Below are 19,780 nucleotides of genomic sequence, written 5' to 3'. Positions count from 1 at the left end.
TAGTTCGAGGAGATGTAGTGCCAGTAAGTGTTTAAATGTTTTGTAAAACAAATGGCAGTGAACCCATCGAGGCCAGGCGCCTTCTTACCGTCTATGGCCTCTATGGCTTGTGTTATTTCCTCAACTGTGAAGGGTTCTCCGAAAAATTGATGATGTGCGGAGCTTAGCCTCACCATAGTTATTTCTTCCAGGCAATGCGCTCTGTCCGTAGCGTCATCCGTGACCCGTGAGGTGCACAGATCAGTGTAGTAGGTAAGTATTTCACTCTGAACATTGAGCGTGTCTGGAACGAGAGTTCCATCCCTCAGACAGAGACTGGTTATATAGAGCTGACACCTAGGAGGTTGCAGCAATTGCGAAAGTGTGCGACCCTGCCTCTCTCCCTCCCCATATCTCCTGGCTGTTGCATATTTACTTAAACAGTGTGTTTCTCTCACCGCTGCCTCACGAAATTTAGCCAGTAGAGCAGCGTGGCAGTGCATTGGCGTCTGTAGTCCGTTCACTGCCTGTTCCGGATACATTACATCTATTCGCCTCTCAAGCTGGAGACGTGTGCGCCTTAGGTCTCTCAGAATCCTGGCATGTTTAGAGATGCATACCCCCTAACATACGCATTGAAGGCCTCCAAAAGCGTGGCCCAAGAGCTTACCGACCCCTTATTATCACCTCACTCTAATTCAGCGCCTCAGCAACATCGGAATCCAAGGGAAAGCACTGGAGTGGATCACCTCGTTCCTCGCCGGAAGAACCCAGAAGTCCGCCTCCCTCCGTTCCGATCCGCGGCCACCGAAGTCATCTGCGGCGTACCTCAAGGATCCTCGCTCAGCCCCACCCTCTTCAACGTCTACATGAGCCACCTCGCAGCCATCGCACGCCAACACAACCTTAACATCATATCATACGCCGACGACACCCAGCTGATCCTCTCCCTCACCAACGACTGGCCAACGCCAGAGCCAGCCTACACGAGGGAATGAAGGACGTGGCCAAATGGATGAAGAACAGCCACCTGAAGTTGAACTCAGACATGACTGAAGTCCTCATCCTGGGATCATCCCCCTCCGCCTGGAACGACTCTTGGTGGCCCCCTGCCCTGTGCACAACCCCCAAGCCAACGGACCACGCACAAAACCTGGGCTTCATCCTGGACTCCGCCCTCGCAATGACCAGACAAGTCAACGCCGTATCGTCATCCTGCTTCAACACCCTGCGCATGCTCTGTAAGATCTTCCGATGAATCCCCACCGAAACCAGGAAGACGGTCACCCAGGCACTCGTCACCACCCGAATGGACTACGGGAACACCCTCTACGCGGGAACCACTGCCAAACTACAGAAAAGACTTCAACGCATACAGAACGCCTCCGCACGACTCGTCCTGGACATCCCCAGACACAACCACATCTCCGCCCACATGAGAGACCTGCACTGGCTCCCCGTCAGCAAGAGGATCACGTTCAGACTCCTCACCCACGCACACAAAGCTCTCCATGACCTGGGCCCTAAATACCTCAACAACGCCTCACTTTCTACATGCCCACCCGCCAGCTGCGATCGACCAGCCTCGCCCTCGCCACCGTACCACGCATCCGCAGAGCCACCGCCGGAGGAAGATCCTTCTCCTACCTGGCGGCCAAGACCTGGAACTCCCTCCCCATCCACCTACGGCTGACCCAGGACCATCTCTCCTTCAGGAAGCAACTCAAGACCTGGCTTTTCGAGCAGTAACGAACCTCCCCCCCCCCCCCACCCCCCCCCCTTCCCCTCTTCCCCTCAGCGCCTTGAGACCCTTCCGGGTGAGTAGCTCGCTTTACAAATTGCTCTGATTGATTGATTATTCAATTCAAAGTACTCCTCAATTGCCTCACATAGGTCCGACCGGAACACCTCGTCCCCTAGCTCTAGTCCTGGGAACTTTCATTGCCTTTCAACTCCACCTTCTCTGGATATATGGAGCTTAAGCAGCACTGGGGCGTGTTCCAATAGTGTTCTGGGTGAGGTGTTGAATAGTATTAGACCATGGTGTCATGTTGGGAGAAAGTAGCCAGTAGTCCAGTCGAGTAGAAGTATTAAGATGTGCAGAATAGTATGTGCAGGCGGATTGAGTGGGATGCCGTTGGCACCAAGCATCTACCAGGTTATGTGTCATACAACTCAGCCATCGCTCGTCGGGAACGCGGTTTGGTATCAGGGGTGTTTGCAGTGCTGTCCTGTTTTGGGCCTAGTAATAGATTAAAGTTCCCACCATGCAGATACAGTCCGCTTCAACCATGTCTATCTGAGCCTGCAAGTTGTAAAACAAATTCAGGGCTGTCTGTGTTGGGTGCGTATATGTTGATAAAAGCTATACTATACCCCAGGAGACGGCCTTTCCCAAAGGTAACGCCGCTCTGTGTCCGGGTGGACCGTTGACATTTGGAATGGCAGTCTTTTGTCTATTAGTATGGCGGTACCTCTGGCATATGTACTGTAACCTGTTAAGCACCGATGCGTTCCCCATGCTGCTGCAAAGCCAGGTGTTGGCGTCGGAAGCAGGCGCGTTTCCTGTTGAAAGGATATGCCAAGCTGGTGTCTCTGCAAATAATGAAAGATCTGTCTACATTTACGCACGTTATTAAACCCCCTTCCATTCCAAGTTGCTAGTGTTACATCCGCAAATGGGCTTAGCCTACCGTGCATGTACACGGGGGTGGGGGGGGGGGGGGGGGGGGGCGTGGTACTGATGTTGAATACTGCGATGTGTTTGAAAACAGTTCCCTTGAAAATACATCATTGCATAACTTTCCATTCAAACTGTCATCTTCCCCTCCCTCCCTCCCTTCACCCATCCCTGTTGCAATTATAACACGCCCTCTGAATCACTCGATCTGCACGCCTCAAGACCTACCACATTGTCGGTTACCAGACTTATACCTCGTAGTCACGTTGCCAAAACTCAACGAGCGTCAGGATTCCACCAACCCTGCACTGCCGCCATTACGTGTTTACCTCTCTTCACTTTCGCGGTAGACACCACACCACCGCTCTCTCGAACATAGCATCTTAGCCACCAGTTGCTTGCATGATTATTATACATTAAATGAGTGCATGTAACTATCTATGCCTTTCTCCCTTCTTCTCCCTCCTAGGCAATAGAGGCTTTCAACAAATAGGCATTAACTAAATGTCCTGATGATGGTCCCCATGATTAATTAGTGGGACCGAAACGCCGTCGACCTTTTGTGCATCTTATGCAAAAACGTAAATTATATGTTATGTATATGTGAAGGTGCCCGCTTGAATTTTCTGTGCATTTGTAAAACTACAGAAAACCTCAGCTTTTGCCTAAAAAGCCCTGTTTTGTTCCTTTTTGTTCATCTTTCTTTTCACTGTATTGATCTGTATGTGTTCGGTTACAGGCTTGTGCCCCACTACGGTGAATTGCTGAAGGTATCCTTTTGCCTATATCTTTCATTAAGTAAAGATTAAGACCTCTGTCCGGCTGGACATGTCTAATTCAATATAGAATCGATTGTGTCTATATTTATTGCTTTTGAACAATTTGTGTGCATGGGACCACTGTTTTGATAAAATAAGCAATTATAACAGGGACATCCCACCCCATCAATAATATCAAGAGTAATGATATGGGCGTTATCTTAACTATACACTAACAAGATGTGATACACACTAAAGGGGTGGCAGTGCTACACTAGCCTCCAGTCGCTGTAAAATAATCAAATTACAAAGAGAGAAGTTTGTTTGCTGGACTCTACCTTTAGGTGCTTTTGGCTGTGGCCCAGGTGGTATACCGTTACTAATCCATTTGCCTGCCAGATTTTATTGTCTAGCTGTTTCTAAGGGATGGACAGGGATTTATTCTGTAGAGAAAAGGTCTCTTGTGGCGCATCTTTCTGGTGCATCCCTTGTGCGGCTGCGTATGTGTGGTAGAACTCCTGTACTGCCATTGGAGTGTCAAAGATTTGCGGCTTGCCTTCCACAAGGACACGCAGGCGGGCTGGATACACCATACCGTAGCCAAGGCCCAGGTTCCTCAGCGTAGCCTGGACTCCAATGTATTTGCGGCAGCCATCTCGCCTTAAAGTCTGGGTACAGGGAGATGATAGTGCCTTCCAGGTAAGTGGGCCTTTTTCCCCTAACGAGTCATACAGCAGTGTCTCTGTCCCGGAAATTTAAAAGCCGGGCGATGAGTGGTCTTGGTCGGCAGCCCAGGTTGGGGCGTGGGCCAACTGGTTCGATGGGCTCTCCACTGTGAATGTAGCATTAAAGGACTCTTTGATAAATAAGTCAGTCAGTCAGTCAGTCAATAGTTGTTCCACAAAGAGATCCAGGTGGTGTGTTTGTAGTGATCAGAATATCTAGGATGCGTATATTATTGTGCCGACTTCTCACCTCCAAATCTTCAGTGTGACAGTTTTGAGAAGCCTTTCCATATGATAGAGTTCCTTGACCGACTGCACGGTTCCGTCTTCTAGGTCTGAAACCCAACCCTCCACCATGTCAAATCTCTTATCCTGAAGGTCGATATGCGCCTCTAGCGTGTCAAGCTGTTTGTCCAATGAGTAAAGCAGCCATACAGGGCCTCGAAACCAGCCCTTAGTTCCACCTGGAGGGCACCTGCTCCCGCCGGTTCCACAGTAGTGAAGCACGCAGCTCCGCCACTCTCAACCATTGGTATGTTGGTGTTTTCTTCAGGGCCTTTAGATATATTGAATTGTAGGCACCGCTACTTAGGGTCAAGGTGGACCATAGCCCATGCCGCTTTAGAGATGCAGCTGTGAAGATGCATGGGTGTACAGCGTGGGCCAGAGAGTGGCAGTGTGAGGCGGGCGGCATCCCCCAATCGCCCTATGGTGCCAGCAGCAGGGAGTATGCTGGGCAGCTCTGCCGTGTTGTCCACTGTGTATAAAGGGGATGGGAGTAGCAGCGAAATTCGGGCAGAGACAGGTTCTGACGCCAGGGAACACAGCAAGCCGCTGGGCCAAGCCAGTCCTCCCGGCCCCCTGCTAGCCGAGGTCCCCACGTTAATAGATTCTGATCTGCAGCAGTGCTCAGGGCGTCTCAGGCCCATCAAGGAGGGCATGGCGCTTTAGGCTGGTCAATCACGGGCCGCCATCCAGCGGGCCACTGACCAACGAGCCAGCAGAGCGGATATCTCCAACCAAAGAGGTGAGTATCTGAGAGGGCAAGGGGAGGCAGGGTGAGATCAGAGGTCGCGATCTATTCCCAGGCTCGCCCGTGGTCCTGTCACTGCAGGGTCTCTGGGGGCAATGCAGACCAGCTTACTTTAGAGTCTGCATGATCTCCTCCCTCGAACTCCACCTCTCTCAGTGGCGCTCCAGTCAGCAGTCACTCCACTCTGCCATCACGTCGCTGGGAGGGGTCCTCTTCCTGTCCCCGTACAGGAACTTCGTCAGCTAGTCCGGGGAGCTCCGACTAATGCGCATCGGGGCCATGCACCCAGCCCAGGCACGGTCGGCAACAGCACCCGCCTATAAGACGCTCAGCAGTACAGGCGGTTTGGGCTAGTTTTCTGGCTTCTGGCAGGTTGTGCCCCACACAGCCACCAATATAACAGGCAACGCCTGCAGGCAGGACGGTGTTGATTAAATGAAGAGTACGGCAAGGATTGCGGCTAGGCTGGCGGAGCTTCAATGCTACCCGACCATCTTGGTTGGCAGCTTGGCCACGCCCCCTCTGCTCTTATCTTTAACAGCTTGAAGCTGCTGGTTGAGTGCAATTGCCAGCACATTACCTATTTATGCACTGTAGTTGTATCTTGAGTTTAGCAAATACAAATTGCACTTTTTAATATATATGGTCACTTTTTTTAGGAATTGTTTGTTATTTTGTCTAAATTGATTTGTATTTTTATTTATATTTATAATGTGTATGTATATTTATGGCCTTGGAGGCCTAGATAAAGTTTTTGGGAAATGAACATAATGTTTTTTTTCACTTTCAACAACAGTTATTATTTAAGAATAGTAAGCAGATGAAGTGACCAGCAGCTCTGCTGTGAGTAAACTTTACATGATCCTGGTGCTTTACAATCAAATCACATCACTGCATCATTCAGTTGAACTGTATGTACAGCCCATCTTTCTTTAAATGAACTGTATTCGGATCTTCGCAGCCCACTTATATCTCTGCTGCAACATGTCTCGGTGGTGACCCCCAACTGCTCTCTCTCACCATTGCTATCACCCCGCCCTCCCCTGGACTCCGTCACCAGGAAAACAAGCCTGTTGTTGGCGCTGTGCAGACAGCCGGGGCAGAGCCCCTTTAAAGCTTAAATAAACATCCTAATAACTGGGCTCCTCCTAAGAGATGATTCTCCAAAAAGAGTGTTTTATTACTTAAAAATAGCTCTGCTTGTGCTCCTTGTTACATGTTGAATCACACCAGAAGGGGTGGGGGGAGCAGCTCCTACACCAGCCTCAGCTCTTCTGCTGGTGGGTGGCAGGGGGGAAGGTAAGTTGGAAGCCTGCTGCTCTCACTTTAGCCTCAGATCTGCTTCTCCCCAGAGAGAGAAGTACGGGCAGAGCCTCTGTGTGAAGGGGGCCCGCGGGAAGGAGTAGAGAAGCTCCATGGAGTCAGCATTGTACAGGGACAGCCGCCCCCCCTCGTAGTCCAGATACACCCCCAGCTTCAGGGGCTTCTCACGAGGGGAAAGAAGGGTCTCAGGAGACGTGACAGCCAAGTACTGACCATTACGCCCCCCCACAGCCCAGACTCCCCCCTTGGGTGACCATGTGAAGCGTCCCTTCCTGTTCACAGACTCTGCTGCGACCCCCACATGCCACCCTCCCCCCTCCTGCAGCAGCTGCACCTCCCAGTAATGTCTGCCGGAGGTGAACCACTCGCTCCCCAGCACACAGGGACAGAAGGAGGTGAATCTCTTGGGGATGTCCGGCAGGGGCTGTGTTGTGCCTGTCCGTCTCGCACGTCTCCGCCCCTCAGACAGGAGGAGCAAAGGATGAGCCGTGTCTGGATCCAGAGTCACCATCACTGCAGAGAAGAGATACACAATTAGAGATTTAATGACACAAATACAGTTGTTTTATATTTTAGCATATGTTTCATACGAATAATTTAAGCCAAAGCTGAAAGGAGAACTGGGTCTTGTGCAGAACATTTTTATTGTAGCAGGAGCACCATAACCTGTACATGGAATAGTGGAGTGTGGGGGGTTTAGTGGAAACCAGAACTACACGGCATTTTGATTATACACTGCTGTACTAGATGTGTATACTATCCAGTGCAAAGTCTACTTACTGTAGTAAAAAGTACACTGTGTGGTAGAGTGCAGTGTACTATACAGTACACTCAGGTAGACAACACACTACATACACAGGATACTCTACTACATAGTGCACTGCAAGACGGTGGGCGCTAGGTGGCACTTGACCGTAATGGCCGTGCTGATGTGAGGCTCCCGCCGATCTGGGCGGATTTTTCAACATAAACCCCATCCTTCATAGCAGAACGGCCCTTTAATGTCACCATCGGGCAGCGGAAGGTGTGCTGGTGCCGGGATCCAAATTTAATGTATGTGGGTCGCGGCATGCCGGAACGACGAGCTGCGGGACCTGAAAGCGGAGCGAGGAGTGGGATGCCTGGAGGGCTTGGCCGGCTGAGGAAGTCACCAGAGGCCGTATAGGCCCAGCTGCGGCGCTGCCTGTAACACTGCGCGGCTACCTGTGAACAGAGATCACGGCTGGGCAGCTCCCGGAGACCGGTACCCTGGTGAAAAGCCCTGTGGAGGGCGAAAAAGGCTGCAACGTGTCGGCCCTGGGAGACTGTTGCGTGTGAGGGCCCCGTGCCCGCGCGTGGTGGGAAGAGATCGGCGGAGAAGCCCGCGACCCGGCAGTAGCGGCAGTGAGGAGCGGGGGCAGCTGGAGGCATCAGAAGCTCTAATACTTGCTGCACGACCCTGGGGCAGAGACAGGCAGCGCGAGTGGGGACGAGAGGGCGCATTTGGAGTTTGGAGAACACTCACGCTGCGCAGCGGGCCCGAGCCGCCATTTTGTGTGGGCAACGGACATTAGACCCCTGCGAGCTAGCAGAGGTACATAGAACACCCCGTTCGATATTCTGAGGGCTGCCCGTCCCCTCTTGCCCTGGATTACTGGTGCTTACTAACTGTGGCCTGCTGACTCACTTATCCCCTGGTAACCCAGTTATACCTTCTGGTAAGATACGGGCTGCTGGGCTGCGGTACTTTGGGGCCTGAGAGATCGTAAGAAGTGTGTGTATAGTGGTGGTGAGAGCGGCTGGGACTAGTGAACCTGATCTCCTGTGGCACATATATCAGACCTGCGCATACGACCGGTGGCAGACAAGCATGGGGAGAACGGAGCCCAAGCAAGCGAAACGATCATTTGACGCGCGTAAGGCTCCAGGCTCCAGCTCAGGGGAGCGCGAGGGGCCGGACCCACTGGAGATAAGGGATGAGGGATGGAAGGCGCTGTTGGTGGGAATGCAACAGAGAGTCACTTCAATAGACTAAGATGGACGCCATGAACAGCAGACTGGAGACATTGGTCGCGAAACTTGATAAGCATGAGGAACGGCTAAAAGAAGCGGAGCATAGAGTGTCGGGACTGGAGGACGGAGCGGTGGCCAGCAAACAGCACATGCTCCAGATGGACAAGCGCTGCTGAAGGTCATCGCGGACAAGAATGAGGAGTTGGAGGCCCGTTCCCGGAGGAACAATGTATGGGTACTGGCCTAGCGGAGTCTACAAACACCGGGAGAATGGAGGACTTTATGGAACGACTGCTGGCTGAGCTATTTGGTAAGGACTCCTTTTCCACGCACATGACCATCGAACGGGCCCACAGATCCTTGTCGGTACGCCCTTCCCCGGGAGCCCCGCCGCACCCGGTGATAGAGCGCTTTTTGAACTATTGCGACAGGGACACTGTCCTACGCCTAGTGTGCGAAAAAGGTGAAGTACGCTATGAAAATACCACCTTGGCCTTCTACCCCGACTTCACCCAGGCCGTGCAGGAAGCCTGCCGCAAATTCACAGCTGTGAAGAAAAAGCTACAAGCACAAGAAATCACGTACGTCATGCTATATCCTGCAAGGTTAAGGATTCAACATCGGGAGAAACAACATCTCTTCAACTCTCCTCAGCAGGTGGAGGAGTACCTTAAAGACGACCGCAGATCAGCATCCCAGGAAGAAGCTGCCCGTAGACGCTCCCAGTCCCAATCACCACTGTCAGAGCCCGGCTGACACCAAACCCAAATGTGATGCGGACAGTAGCAGTACTGAAGCCAAGGGACTTCTGGATGCTGCGCCGTTTTGGTGATGTATCACTATTGCTTATTGATTATCTGGACAACTTTGCCGCCCGAACACTCGCCCCCGTCCCGTCAGGACGACCCACCTGTTAAATTGGGTTGCGGACGGGTGAGATAGAGAGGCTGAGTGGGTACGGCGAGGGCACCTAGTGGTCCCCAATTGAGGGCATTCCCCTTATTCCTTGTATTGTTGGGCTTTAGAGAGTACAGATGCAATTTGTTGGGTCAGATGCTGGAGGGGGGAGGGATGTTTGTTCCTGGCAAGTTGGGGAGGCCGGTGTGGGTGGGGGGGAGGGGAGGTAATGGGAGAGCCGGGGGGATAAGTTTACCCTACATGATTGTCCAAGATGGGTGCGACCATTGCAGCAGGCAGAATGAGATAGATGGATAGTAGCTATGGCTGATGACATAAGTAATAGAAATGACCTTAACATTATATCCTGGAACGTGAGAGGACTGAATGATCCGAGGAAATGGAGGCAGGTGCTGGGATACTGTGATCGCCACCATGTCCACGTGGCTCTGTTACAAGAGACCCACCTTCCACATGGAGGTACGCCCCAATTCGCATCTCGATGGGCCTCCCATAGATGCTTCGCATCATATTCCAGCTATTCCAGAGGGGTGGCCATCCTTATCAAGCGAGGTGTCAGGTTTGAGCTAGGGGGGATGGAAACAGACCCTGAAGGGAGGTATTGTATACTTTGGGGTAGGCTGCAATCACACGATGTTGCTGTAGCGAATTACTATGGCCCCAACGTGGATGATGTACATCCCTTACTTATGCTGAGGGGCAAGCTGCACACTCTCGGATCTACATATGTTCTCTGGGGAGGGGACTTTAATACTGTGGTAAACCCCAGACATGATCGCTCCCATGCTACTGCAGCACACTACACCACTACCCAACGTACCCTGCATGACATCATAGAATCCGATTATTTGTTGGACACATGGCGTCACATGCACCCCGCACGGACGGAAGGGACACATTACTCAGCTGTGCATAACACTTGGGCCAGTAACGGTGTGAATGACGCATTGGGTCGGCAGTGAGACGCATCTGGCTCGTACGTATTCTGATCACTCCCCTGTGTTAGTGACCCTTCGGCCCCCGATGGACCTATCCCCCTATCTTAACTGGCGGCTGAACCCCTTACACTTGCAATATGCTGTGTTTAGAACAGAGATGGAGCAGGATATTACAGACTTCTTCACCAGAAATATTGATTCGGTGGCCAGATTAACAACGGTATGGGAGATGTTTAAGGTGACTGTGCGGGGATGGTGTATTTCCAAAGGAGGACGTATATTGAGGGACCTTAGTCGAGAACTACACACACAGGAGGGAGAGCTGCAGGCGCTAGAGCGGGAAATAGGTGTGGGCAGTTAGACCGGGGCGTTGAGGGCTAGCCTACGAGAGAAAATGACGGTATACAAGGAGGCGGCAGATAGAGAATGTAAATTCCGGGGGAAACACTGGGTGGCTCGGGTGTATGGCAAGGGTGACAGGCCTGGAAGGGCCCTGGCCGGTGCGGTACGCTCCCCTAGATCCCATAACTATGTCACTTGTTCGAAATGGGAATTCCGGTTGGCTAAGGCTTGCGCCAAAGCCAGGCAGAAACCACAACTCTAGTCAGGGCAAGGGAGTTACACACCAAAGATAACCCCTGCTCACCCTCTAGGCAACGTGCCGCGAGCAGTAAGGCTTATCCCGGAGGCAATGTAAATTAAGTATTTGCGCACGCACCCAGCAACAACACCCAAGGCCTACCATAAAGGAAACTCCACACAAGGTTATGTATAAAAATAGCCTTTGTATCATAACAAACACATTAGATAAAAACACACACTTTACTATGTGCCAACAGGCAGAATTTACAGGGGGATTATGTACAGGACAGGGCCACATGGACCACAGGAATAAACACTTTTAGAACTAGCACTTGGTAGAATTAGCACTTTGTAGGAATAATAATTAGCACATAGGACATATAACTGTAGCACCAAATAACAAAATGTAGCACACAACCAGTAACCACTGGTGAAAAGGTAAGTACCACCTACGCAATCCTAACCGCCTTAGGAGAATATCACGCAGGGAATCATGAACTCACTAGTAGGACCTATATTAGGAAAAACAACCTCCTAAGCATTCAGAGGTATAAAGCATTAAACATGATGCAGAAATCACATTAGGCAGGTAAATCACAATTGCGCACAAGATCACATAGGGCATAAACATGTAACCCACGCAAGGGCACAACACATGAACTGTCCCCCAGGACAACTGGCCCCTTAGGGGCTGAAACGCCGTGTGTCTAAAATGTCAGGGCAGGCTGAGCAGGCAGCAACGAGAAGAAATGCGCAAAGGAGCAAGCCTAAACGAAGCAGCTGCCCACTAAGTGCTGGGCAGCTGTAGAACTCCTCTAGGCTTTTCACGTAGGCAAGGGGCCCCAAAATAACATGGGAGGTGGGGAGCCTCGTGGGCTCTCAGCAATAGAATGCCCCCAATTACGTGGGAGTCCCGCACTGGGGACTCGGGAAAACTGCCCCTCTTGGATCCTCGTGGCTCTGAACAAAACAATGCCGCTTCGTTGGAGCCTCTCGGGCGCGAAGAGAGAATGCCCCCGGAGCCTCTCGTGGGCTCTGAAGAAATGTGCCCAGGTCGTTGGAGTCCCTCTCGGGGGACTCGAAATTAGCAAAGTTCTGTTTTAGGGCCTCTTGGGCCCTAAAACAGAAATGTCCCTGTCGTTGGAGTCCCGGCTCGGGGGACTCGCTTGCTACGAAAATGCCCCCTGGAGCCTCGGGGCTCTAAAACAAAGCAATGCCCCTGTGCACAGTTGGAGTGGTCCGCTGCACTGCGGGACCGCTCCGGGAGACAGGGACCGGTGATGGGTGCACGTCCCACTCACCTGGGACTCCCTCGCAGACTCCGGTCTCTTTCTCCGGGACTCTGCTGGCGGGGGCTGCTCGGGGGAAGCTCCCCTTCTCACCCGGTCCTGCTCCTGGGGCCGGGTGTTCTTGAAGGCGCCGGGCAGGGCTCTCTTCCTCGGGAGAGCCTCGCTGGGGTGCCCGAACACTCCCTGGTTCTTCTCCCGACACGGGGACGTCCTGGGAGGCGGGGTAGGCTCCCGTCCTCCCTTGAGATCAAGGACGGTTCTCCTCACTTCCCTGGTGCACTGGAGCGCGGGGTGGGCTCCCGTCGCCTTCCGGTTCGACGGCCTGTACTTCCGGATCGCCGCAGGCAGCGCGGCGGCCCGGAGGGGGTTTTTCTTGTCTGGCTGCAATCCAGAGTAGGCACACGGGGAATAAAGAATAAAACGGGGTGGCACCCGATGACCAGATAATATTAAAAATGGGCTTGGAACAAATTAAAAGAAAGCGCTCCCAAGCGCTAGGGGGACCAAGACGGCAGATAAGCGGGGTGGGCACCCGCACCGTAAATTGTCACAAGAGGGGGAATCCCCTCACACGCTGAGGGATCCCTTAGGGCAGGGATCACCACTCCAGCGGCGCCAATGCGCTATTTCCAGTAGGGGGGAGGACCAGTGCTTCCCAGGGGCTTGGGCGGTAGGAGTCCAAAAGTCCAGGAAAGCTATTGTAGGAGGTGGGGGGCAAAGGCTGGGCCCAGGGGCCAGCTCAGAGGGTCCTTCAGGCAGGAAGGCAGTCCCTAGTGGCGGTTCCTCCTGGCGCCCAGCAGCAGCAGGCCCCCTCCAAATTAGGATCAGCAAGAGAGAACATTTCCTAAGGGGTCACAGCCCCTTTTTATACACCAAATTCCTTTGTCTGTGGCTACAGGGTGAAGGGAAAACCAGATGCAACTGGTTTTGGAGCACTGTGTTGTGCTCAGCCCCTCTTCCCATTCACTAGTCAGGCTAGGGCCATCAGTCGCACCACAGGGGGCGGAGCCAGCATTGTGTGGGGAAAGCCCAGCCCTATTCAGGTCCCAGGTGCACCCCTCCCTCACATTAACATGCAGATCTCCCATTCACCACCGGGGCAGACCAATCCTGACTCATGGGGCCAGGCACACCAGCCAGTATCAGCTAATCACAAGCCAGACAGCCAATTTACCTTTTATACACAGACAGGCCAACTTCTAGAAGTGGCACTTCCACACTAGACACAATAACGCCGCACACATCATCGCGCAGCATTCACTCTCACGAGTTCGCACATACCAAACTCGAGCCTGCACTCCCCACACATCAGGAACTAACATGGACACATACATTCCCCATGCATTCCTATGGGAGGGCAGGCCAACCTTACCACACGCACGCACTTTACCCTGGGACACAGTGGTAAAGTGTGCAGAAACCAAAATTCACTAACACCAGGTCACATATCAAAAGCAAAAAGTTTAGGGGTGAACCTGCCAGTAGGGCCAAGTCCAACATCACTGAATTGCAGGATGCGCAGGGAAGACTGCATAGGAATCTCCCAGACAAAATGTCTACCCTAATGGAGTACTATAAAAGGATTTATACATCGCAGAGGGGAGCCCCGCTAGACCTCCGGGGATACTTTGAGGACACAGCACTGGCATGGCTAGGGGACACGCAGCGTAAAGTCCTGTCTAATGACTTAGAAGTTGATGAGATTACAGAGACCATTATGTCCATGTCGTCGGGGAAGGCCCCGGGGTCCGATGGGATACCCATAGACTTTTTTAAACCTTATGTGTCCATTTTGGCGCCCATATTGAAGGCAGTATTTTATGAAGCACTGGAGGAGGGCTGCCTGCCTATGACCAAGAGGGAGGCTCAAATAATGTCATTGTTAAAACCAGGCAAATCCCCCGTCGTTTGTGATTCGTATCGGCCCCTGTCGCTTCTTAATAGTGATACAAAAATGTTGGCAAAAGTATTACCGACGAGGTTTAATCTTCTCTTAGAACGACTGGTGTTGCCTGACCAGGCAGAGTTTGTGCCAAACCGAGCCACAGCTCATAATCTACGGACTCTCCTGGCTGTCCTACAGGATAATGATCCACATAGCGCCGCAGTGGCTGTCTTTTTGGATGCCACCAAAGCGTTTGACTCCGTAGAGTAGGACTACGTGATGGGGACGCTGAAATATATGGGACTGCCGGAATCCTTTATAAATTGGATCCAACTGATATATACGAAGCCATGTGCCAGGGTTCTTCTTAATGGCTCCCGGTCAGAGGCCTTTCCGATCACTAGTGGGACGAGGCAAGGGTGCCCACTCTCCCCTGTACTCTTTGCAATAGCAATAGAGCCTCTGGCTGCGAAACTGAGGCAGCATCATAATCATAGGGTCCTCATATACCCATCCAGGCAGTTATTAGTGTTCCTTTATGCAGACGGCATTACGCTGTATATACATAAACCACAGGACAACCTCAACCCAGTCTTAAGGGAGATTACAAACTTTGGGGCTATGGCTGGGGTGCAGATAAATTGGGACAAATTCGCAGTCTTCCCCTTAACGGACCAAACACTGTCTCACCCACATGATTACCCGCGAACGTGGGAGACAGGAGACCTTAAATATCTGGGCATTCCTGTCACTAGAGACAAAAACGCACTGTTGAGGACAAATTATGGGCTGACCATGAATAAGGTGACGATAATATCTCTAAATGGATTAAACTACTCCTCTTGATGGCCGGGAGGATATCATTAATTAAGATGATTATACTTCCAAATTTTTATACTTATTTATAAATATTCCTTACCATCCAGGTGCCTTCTTTTTCAAAACACTCAAAACGCAATTGGTACGTCTTACATGGGGAATTAATCAAACACGTTTGAAGCTAGCCACACTCGTGCTGCCATATCAGTTTGGTGGGTTTGATGTACCTAATTTTGAACAATATTATTATAGCGCGCAGCCTCACCTCGCAGTGGAGGATGGATATATGTCCCCGGTCCCGACATCTGTGTATGTGTTTACACCATTCAAAGTCGCATCAGCAGCCAACAACCACCCAGTGTAGCAGAGGCAATCAGGCATGACAGTTAAAAAGCAGGGTCTTCAGATTCTTATGAAAGATAGGCAGGGAGTGACAATTCCTAAGAGAAACCGGGAGAGAATTCCAGAGTTTCGGGCCCAGGTAGGAAAACGAGCGACCCTTCATGCAAGCAAGGCGAAACCTAGACACTGCGAACAGTGAGAGGATAGAGGTTCTCAGCTGCTGGGTGGGCACACAGGGTTTCACCAAGCTTTGAATGTAAGAAGGGGCCAAGCCATGTCTAGCCCGGAACTTAGAGCACAAGGCCTTAAATTCAATACGCTTGTGAACCCTAAGCCAATGTAGGTTATGAAGCAACGGTGAAGCTGAAACACATCTAGGCAGCCGAAAAAGAAGGCGAGCAGCTGTGTTCTGAATGACCTGGAAGCGATGGATCGGGGATTTGTCTACACCCAGGTATAGTACAGTTCCATAGTCCAATCTGGATGTCACCAAAGCCTGCATCACTGTTCTCTGGGTGGCCAGAGGATCTTCTTGAACCATTTGAGAACAGAGAAACAGGTGGCTATGACCTTAGACACCAGAGGCTTGAGGGAGAGGTTATTGTCAATGATAAAGCTGAGATTCTTCACCTTAGTTACTGGGGTAGGCAGTAGTCTCAGGGAATCCGGCCAATGACTGACCCCAAATTTCGGGGCTATTTCCCAGAACCTCAGTTTTATTGCAATAAAGCTTCAGTACATTTCTGTTCATCGAGAGGGAGACATTTCTCAGACAAAGCTGGAGTAACGAGGGATCTTGATGCTGAGCAGCAAATAATGAGAAGATGATATGAGTCCAGACTTCTCAATAACATCAGCCAGAAGACGAACGTAAATATTGAAGAGCAGTGGGCTCAAGATGGATCTCTGAGGAACACCAGAGGTCAGAGCTAAGATCTCAGATCTTATGTTGGCCAAAGAGACTTGAAAGTAGTTTTGCGAGTGAAAAACTGCAGTGAGTGGGCACTATGTGGTATTTGGACCCAGACTAGGGTGGCATGTCTCAAATATAGTAAATAACTAGTTTTCTTTAGTGAGAGAGCAATGTTTTTTTCCAGCCTGGTGATGTCGCTGAAAGGTCTGGCTTAAGCCAAAAGTGAATTTATTTTGTTGGGTAGAGAAAGACTAAAACCATCCATTTCAAATTCCAGAAGTCAATCCTTGCTGATTGCAGGTGAATACATTCTACTTTTCAGACTGAGTGCCTTATTTAGATCTCAACAACCAAAAACAATTGCCAATACTGCTGCTATTTATTAAACTAAATCCAAGAAGATATAAGAACTGCTCATCACTATATCCTCAAGCGCATGAATACCCATACCATATGATCCATCATGTACAATAAACCAAACAGAAGATTACCAGTTTTTCCTACAAGATATAAATATATACATTTATGTACATTTGTAGCATTCCAATTAACTTTATTAGGTTTACACTTGTCCTTCTATTGCATAAGATAGCCCTTAATAAACAAAAAATTGGTTTACAAACCAATTTTTTGTTTATTAAGGGCTATCTTATGCACTAGAAGGACTAGTGTAAACCTAATAAAGTTCATTTGAATGCTATAAATGTATATATTTATATCTTGTAGGAAAAAGTTCCCTTATACTGGTAATCTTCTGTTTGATTTATTGTACATGATGGATCATATGGTATGGGTATGAATGAAGTAGGTTTGGAGAAGAATGGTGGATGTGATTGTGTCGTATTATGTGGTATTCTGTACAGTTAATTTGTGGTTTTTTGAAATGTATTATGTATATATAAAAAATTGACAAAGCGTTTTCTAAAAAAATGAAATAAGTATACAAAATAAAAAGCAATTCATGAGCTTGAGGATATAGTGATGAGCAGTTCTTATATCTTCTTGGATTTAGTGTAATAAATAGCAGCAGTATTGGCAATTGTTTTTGGTTGTTGTTCAAGTGTGCTCAGCCTTGCTGCTTATGAGCCAGACCCTTTTTTTGGTTTCCATTATTTAGATCTCTGCGGACAGGTTACACTGTCACAGCAGTGAAAGATATCCTGTACGCTGAAATATAAATCTCCTATTATATCCTACGGGATTTATATTTTGGCAGACGGGATATCTGTCACCCTTGTGAGATCTAAATCAGGACTCTAGTCTAAGAACACTGGTAGGTATCAAACTGTGAAACCTCAGCAGACATAGGTGGAGAAGTCAGGTGTCATCTGTTTATTAGTGTATTTCAGTTCCAGGCTCCGCCCTCAGCAACTTCGATGGCTCCAAATAAAAGCTGAACAGGAAAGGTGCAAGGATCGATCCTTGAGGGACTCCACCGGTGATTGGAATTGGATCTGAGAAGAAGTAACTAATTCAGCAACGGTCATTGGTGGTTCAAGGGTTTGAGTGAGGCTCTGATGAACATTGTATTTATTAGGGCAGTTTTATATATCATGAACTTTGCCCAAGTTTATTCCAAGAGAACAAGAAGTATATGCATAACAATCAAAATTAAAATAAGCAACAAGGAAACCCCATAGACCAGACCTAGCAGCTCAAATCGGGCATAAAGGTGAGGCAAACTGCATCTGGATAGATTGGAAGGGTCAAAAGGGGATGAGGAGAGGTGATCTTTGCTTCATCCATACTGCCTAATATTCTGTTATATTTCCTTGTGGGTGCTATATCAAACATATAGCTGTACTGTATCATAGCATTACCATGAACAGGAACATACATGAATACGCTACACAATTATATTTACCTTTGTAACTCTTCTTCACTGCCTCTAAGCACTGCAGATTCACATTATTGACCCTGGAAGAGCACACAAATCATTTTAGGTGTTTCAGAGCTATTACAGTTCACAGGATCTCAGAAAGAACATCACATACTTTGCTATTAGAAATAGAATAAAAATCACACGAGCTCCTGTGGAGCTTTATGCAATATATGATATTTATACACATCAGTCTGTGCTACAATCAAATCCAAAACGTAGTGCATTACTACTAGTGGTTACCTCTATCAGACCAGCATGCGTCCTGCATGTGGGTGCTCTACTAAAGAAATGGTTACTAGGAGTAGTTTTGCAGCTTGAAATTTTCTGGATTCACATGCCGTCTTATTCCGCCACCTAGTGGTTGGGTCCGGAAACATCCTTGTTAGGTCTCGCATAGTGTTGCAGTGCAATGCGCTGTCTCTTTGCGAGGCATGCAGTATACAGTATAGTGGGGGAAGCTCCGCCCACTTTCCGAGCATCTTTTTCATTGGCTTAAATTCTAAATCCTGCATTCTCATTGGTTTTCAGCGTGTTAGTCCCTCCTCCTGACAGCCATGTCGTCATTATTCTCCTTCCATGGCTATCAGCCCCTTTACTTTAAAAACTCTTTTGTTCTCCTGCCACCCCCCCCCCCCCCCTGTTCCCTCCCGCAGTTGGTAACTTCTCTGCCCACCACCCCCCACCACTCCCGTTCGTACGTTCTTGGACGCCCTCACTTTTGTTTACAATACAATAGGTCTTGCGTAAATACGAGTCTTATTGCATTTGTAAATGCTGGTTTTCTCCTGTGATTGGCTGGGTGAGTTCACACTATATTTTGCCTGACCTATCCAGATGACTATATTGCGCATGCGTTCAGCAGCCGCTATACAGACGCTCCTGCGCACGAAGAGGAAGGTGTTTACCAGGACCCAACCGCCCGGAACCTGCCTCTGTTCTCTCTCAAACTCCGGATTCCATTTGACGACATGCGCAGCTGGGACAATGGCTTCTCTACAATTTTCTAGCATCTGAATTGTTTTTGTTGTCTTCCCTTTCTCATTCCAATGCTTAGTTTTACAAAGGACGTATTTTGTTAATCCCGCTCTGACAGGCAGGCACTCAAGATCTCCGGCAATGGCGAATGTTTCCCGAGGGGTAAACACCGCTAAAAGCTCTTCTGTGTGCCTCGCATTGAAGGGCACCTCTGATTGAAGCGGCCCTCTGCGCCGGGATAAAACGGTCACGAATCACCGAGCAGCGCCTGCCTAACTGCCAAGAACTACATATCAAATGATCCTCGGCAGGAAGGAAGTATATCTGGTTGACTCGCGCATTGGCCAACGCGCGTAATTCTGGGTATTTGGCATTTCCTGGTGCCGACAAGTCAGTCGTCTGCAGGAGGCTGCCACCCGTCATCGTTTGTATGCCGGTAGCGCGGTGGGGAATCCAACCACGCGCTGCCGATTTTCTGAGGACTTCATTGCTGAGCATTGTCGGAACGCGGTGTGTTGGAAACACGCGTTGCCGTTTCTTTCGTTTGTTCATAGCTTCATAGCGCTTTTAAGAGCGGAGCACAGAGGCGGTCGCAGCCTCTTGTTGCCGTTTTTTACTATTTCTTGAACCTATGATAAGGACAGAGGAGTGCAGTGGTTTGGGGACTACACACTACCGTTGCGTATGGTAAAGCGCTTTTCATTTGTGCTACAAGATACCGGAGCGAGGGTGGTAGTCACAACCACG

The 19,780-nt window shown here is 49.8% G+C and overlaps 1 protein-coding gene across 1 annotated transcript in view; it reads right to left on the bottom strand.

Annotated features, from left to right (window-relative positions):
* Positions 1-6,334: 6,334 nt before the first annotated feature.
* Positions 6,335-19,780, bottom strand: part of LOC147710192 (E3 ubiquitin-protein ligase TRIM11-like) — a 64,816-nt gene continuing 51,370 nt past the window's right edge. Inside the window, exons 5-6 of the mRNA XM_086920874.1 lie at positions 18,041-18,093; positions 6,335-7,011 (exon numbers count right to left, since the gene is read on the bottom strand). Coding sequence (XP_086777000.1) covers positions 6,497-7,011; positions 18,041-18,093 — 568 coding nt within the window. The 3' untranslated portion in view covers positions 6,335-6,496. The remainder of the gene's footprint in view (positions 7,012-18,040; positions 18,094-19,780) is intronic.

The sequence above is a fragment of the Lissotriton vulgaris genome, chromosome 5 (assembly GCF_964263255.1).
Source record: "Lissotriton vulgaris chromosome 5, aLisVul1.2, whole genome shotgun sequence".
NCBI classification, from domain to species: Eukaryota; Metazoa; Chordata; class Amphibia; order Caudata; family Salamandridae; genus Lissotriton; species Lissotriton vulgaris.
This window is presented reverse-complemented; position numbering and strand designations above follow the sequence as displayed.